This window comes from Hyalella azteca, unplaced genomic scaffold (genome assembly GCF_000764305.2).
Source record: "Hyalella azteca isolate HAZT.00-mixed unplaced genomic scaffold, Hazt_2.0.2 contig408, whole genome shotgun sequence".
In the NCBI taxonomy this organism is placed as follows: Eukaryota; Metazoa; Arthropoda; class Malacostraca; order Amphipoda; family Hyalellidae; genus Hyalella; species Hyalella azteca.
In genome coordinates, this window is record NW_025930760.1 from 58,312 (window position 1) to 62,263 (window position 3,952).

Genomic DNA, 3,952 nt, shown 5'->3' on the forward strand with positions numbered 1-3,952 from the left:
TAAGAGACAGTACACGAGGAGCTCGTCGAGGTCGCGATGATATCACGACTGAGATGAAAAACTCGCGTATTCACAAATTTTTACCACAAAATCTTCTTATCAATTTATATTAATATGTATTGCAGTGGAAAACATTTTTTAATTCCGATATTTTATTTCCACGGTCAAAAATTGTGTAATTGGGTGTCAGTATCAAACACGCGCTTTTGATTGTCATCCGTTTTGCGTATAAGAGACATTATAACCGAAGCTAAAGAGGCAGTTCATAATGAACCTTAAATAATTCAAATAAAAGCAGAAGGAACACCGAATACTCTATTTAAACCTCTTAACTCTTTTGATAGCTCTTTATGAAACATTGTTATGAAAGTAAACTTTGGTGAATTTTATTGTTAAATAATTGGGAGTGAAACTAAAATTGCCTGCACTCAATTAGAGAATTGGGGTCATTGCACCATCTAAAACTGACAGCAGAACAAATTTTCCTTGAGCGCGTACGTGATGGAACTTATCTGCCAGCTGGTCTCGACTTATCGCGCCGCTAGCAAAACTTGATATGAGTATTGGAGGCGTGTGGGTGGTATTCCTATCAAATAGGTAATTTTTATTGAATAGTTAATTTTCACATCACAGTATATGTACTCAATTGTTGCGCCGAGTATCTGTCATTCGTTGGTTATACGAACAGAGTTTAGAGCTGAGACAAGAAAAATTCTTGGTTATTCGAACGGTTTTCAGCCTAAAATCTTGATGAATTTTTATTTGCAGCTCAAATTGAGCCGTGAGCCACTCGTCAACGTCATCAGGCTCACCACCGTCATCAGGCTCGCCGTCATCAGGCTCACCGTCATCAGGCTCACCGTCTTCAGGCTCACCATCGTCATCAGGCTCACCACCGTCATCAGGCTCACCACCGTCATCAGGCTCGCCACCGTCATCAGGCTCACCATCGTCATCAGGCTCACCGTCATCAGGCTCACCACCGTCATCAGGCTCGCCGTCATCAGGCTCACCGTCATCAGGCTCACCGTCTTCAGGCTCACCATTGTCATCAGGCTCACCACCGTCATCAGGCTCTCCACCGTCATCAGGCTCGCCAAAGTCATCAGGCTCACCACCGTCATCAGGCTCACCACCGTCATCAGGCTCACCACCGTCATCAGGCTCACCACCGTCATCAGGCTCACCACCGTCATCAGGCTCACCACCGTCATCAGGCTCACCACCGTCATCAGGCTCACCACCGTCATCAGGCTCACCACCGTCATCAGGCTCACCACCGTCATCAGGCTCACCACCGTCATCAGGCTCACCACCGTCATCAGGCTCACCACCGTCATCAGGCTCACCACCGTCATCAGGCTCACCACCGTCATCAGGCTCACCACCGTCATCAGGCTCACCACCGTCATCAGGCTCACCACCGTCATCAGGCTCACCACCGTCATCAGGCTCACCACCGTCATCAGGCTCACCACCGTCATCAGGCTCACCACCGTCATCAGGCTCACCACCGTCATCAGGCTCACCACCGTCATCAGGCTCACCACCGTCATCAGGCTCACCACCGTCATCAGGCTCACCACCGTCATCAGGCTCACCACCGTCATCAGGCTCACCACCGTCATCAGGCTCACCACCGTCATCAGGCTCACCACCGTCATCAGGCTCACCACCGTCATCAGGCTCACCACCGTCATCAGGCTCACCACCGTCATCAGGCTCACCACCGTCATCAGGCTCACCACCGTCATCAGGCTCACCGTCATCAGGCTCACCGTCATCAGGCTCACCACCGCCATCAGGCTCACCACCATCATCAGGCTCACCGTCATCAGGCTCTTCGTTCTTAGAGGTTACTATGGCCTCTATCTGAAGACGCAAGCCCTATTATAAAAAATTATAATTTATATATTTATTGTACTTAATTTGAAATAATCATCAGACCTTGTGAACGTTCACAATTTTTTGGTTCTCATGATAAACTAAAAGGATTGATATCACCTCTGCACCATCACCTGCTTTCAGTGATAATAGTACGAATTTTTCTCGAGTTTCTAAACCAAATAATCAGTCTATGACAATTTATATTCTCATCAAATGCTCGGCCAGATAACTGGTATTCTTAAAAAAATTATATATTTTATATAATAACTGATATAGCAACGTATTCTGTCGGATAGCAGCAGAGCTCAAGGCCATCAGTAAATGATTGTGCGAGGTCATGTTTTGTGAGGAGACATCATGCCCTCCACAACATGCCCTCCACAACATGGCCTCCACAACAACATGCCCTCCTCAACAACATGTCCTCCACAACATGCCCTCCACAACATGCCCTCCACAACATGCCCTCCACAACAACATGTCCTCCACAACAACATGCCCTCCACAACAACATGCCCTCCACAACAACATGCCCTCCACAACAACATGCCCTCCACAACGACATGCCCTCCACAGCGCATCCTATTATTGTTTGTAAAATATCAACGCCGCATCGTTCACTTCACGCTATCAATTACACACCAGTGTTCAAATCGACAAAAAAATAATGAATAAACAGTCGAAGAAATAAATCGAAAGGAACAAAACCTCATGCATCGCCTAGACCTTGGAAATATCTAATAAATAACTTCTAGTGCAGTGAAGCTCAAGGTGACGTAGTCATGCACTATGCCTCATTAACAATTTGTTTACAGATTGAGTTACCCATAGATTAATCACCCTGCATGTTCCAATAAAATTTGGCTTTTGGATAAAAATGCATGGAAGATTTGACAATTTCGAGTCATGCGTTTCACAATTCGATGCAAAAACCATAAATTTCATTGTAAATTCGTTGATGTCATCTACCATAGATTATGTTACCTTGGAGGGACATGTGCCGGTCATATATATGACGCGTGAGCGTGGCGAGCTGTAGTGAAAAGATAGCGGCAGGCAGACTACAGCTGAACAGCTGTGGTCATTGTGGTGTTCAGTGCAGCAGGCGAGAGTGGAGCTCAGTGCAGCAGGCGACTGTGGTGCTCGGTGCAGCAGGCAACTGTGGAGCTCAGTGCAGAAGGCGACTGTGGTGCTCAGTGCAGCAGGCGACTGTGGTGCTCAGTGCAGCAGGCGACTGCGGTGCTCAGTGCAGCAGGCGACTGTGGTGCTCAGTGCAGCAGGCGACTGTGGTACTCAGTGCAGCAGGCGACTGTGGCGCTCGTGCAGCAGGCGCTCAGTGCTCATGTAAAATTAATAGCTTTACAATACAGAAATAAATCTTAAATGAAATAAATAAATCGTTAAATAGCGGTCAATACGAATAGTCAACCTAATTTGAGGCGCCTTTACGGGGAGCGTCTAGGTTCAAAGGTCGAAATTTTGGCTTTTCCGGTTTTTAGGCTCATCTTAAAGCTTACTTTCTGACGCATCGAACGGTACCAGAACCATCTCTGTACGTTGATTTATGCGTTCGCGACAGATCCCTTAAAAAAAATTTCAAAAAATATCGGAAAAAAATGCTCCCACATCCACAAAAATAAGAAATTCAAAAAACCGTCAAGTGACGTTCTCAGATATGGTTTTTACGCATCGAATGATATGTGTCTCGATGTTGTAGCTTGAAAATCCTAGGAGGAGATTCTAAAGTACCCCCTTATTGTCAGTTTTCTAAGAATTTCACGTTTTCTTTCATTTTTTCGGAAAATTTACACGAAAAAAGGTCTTAAAATTCCGTTTTACGTACGTGTACCAAATTTCGAATCGATCCGTCTGTAAATAACCGAGATAAAGTTGTACCTAGACGCTCCCCTCAATGTTGAGCTGAACTACATTATTTGAAAAAATTCTCTTAGTTTGGGCGGTTCTACTGATCGGTAAACTGAACTCAAATTATGTGATAAAATGAACTAAGCAATTTTAATTGCGCGTCTTAAACTATCGAAACAGATTGCTATAAAATATCAGT

At 45.2% G+C, this 3,952-nt stretch overlaps 1 protein-coding gene across 1 annotated transcript in view; it reads left to right on the top strand.

Moving 5' to 3' along the window:
• LOC125177644 overlaps positions 1–1,711 on the top strand; it is a gene marked incomplete at its 3' end in the record, with an annotated part of 5,246 nt that extends 3,535 nt beyond the window's left edge. Inside the window, exons 2-4 of the mRNA XM_047879791.1 lie at positions 769–905; positions 942–1,119; positions 1,286–1,711. Coding sequence (XP_047735747.1) covers positions 769–905; positions 942–1,119; positions 1,286–1,711 — 741 coding nt within the window. The remainder of the gene's footprint in view (positions 1–768; positions 906–941; positions 1,120–1,285) is intronic.
• Between the last annotated feature and the right edge of the window lie 2,241 nt (positions 1,712–3,952).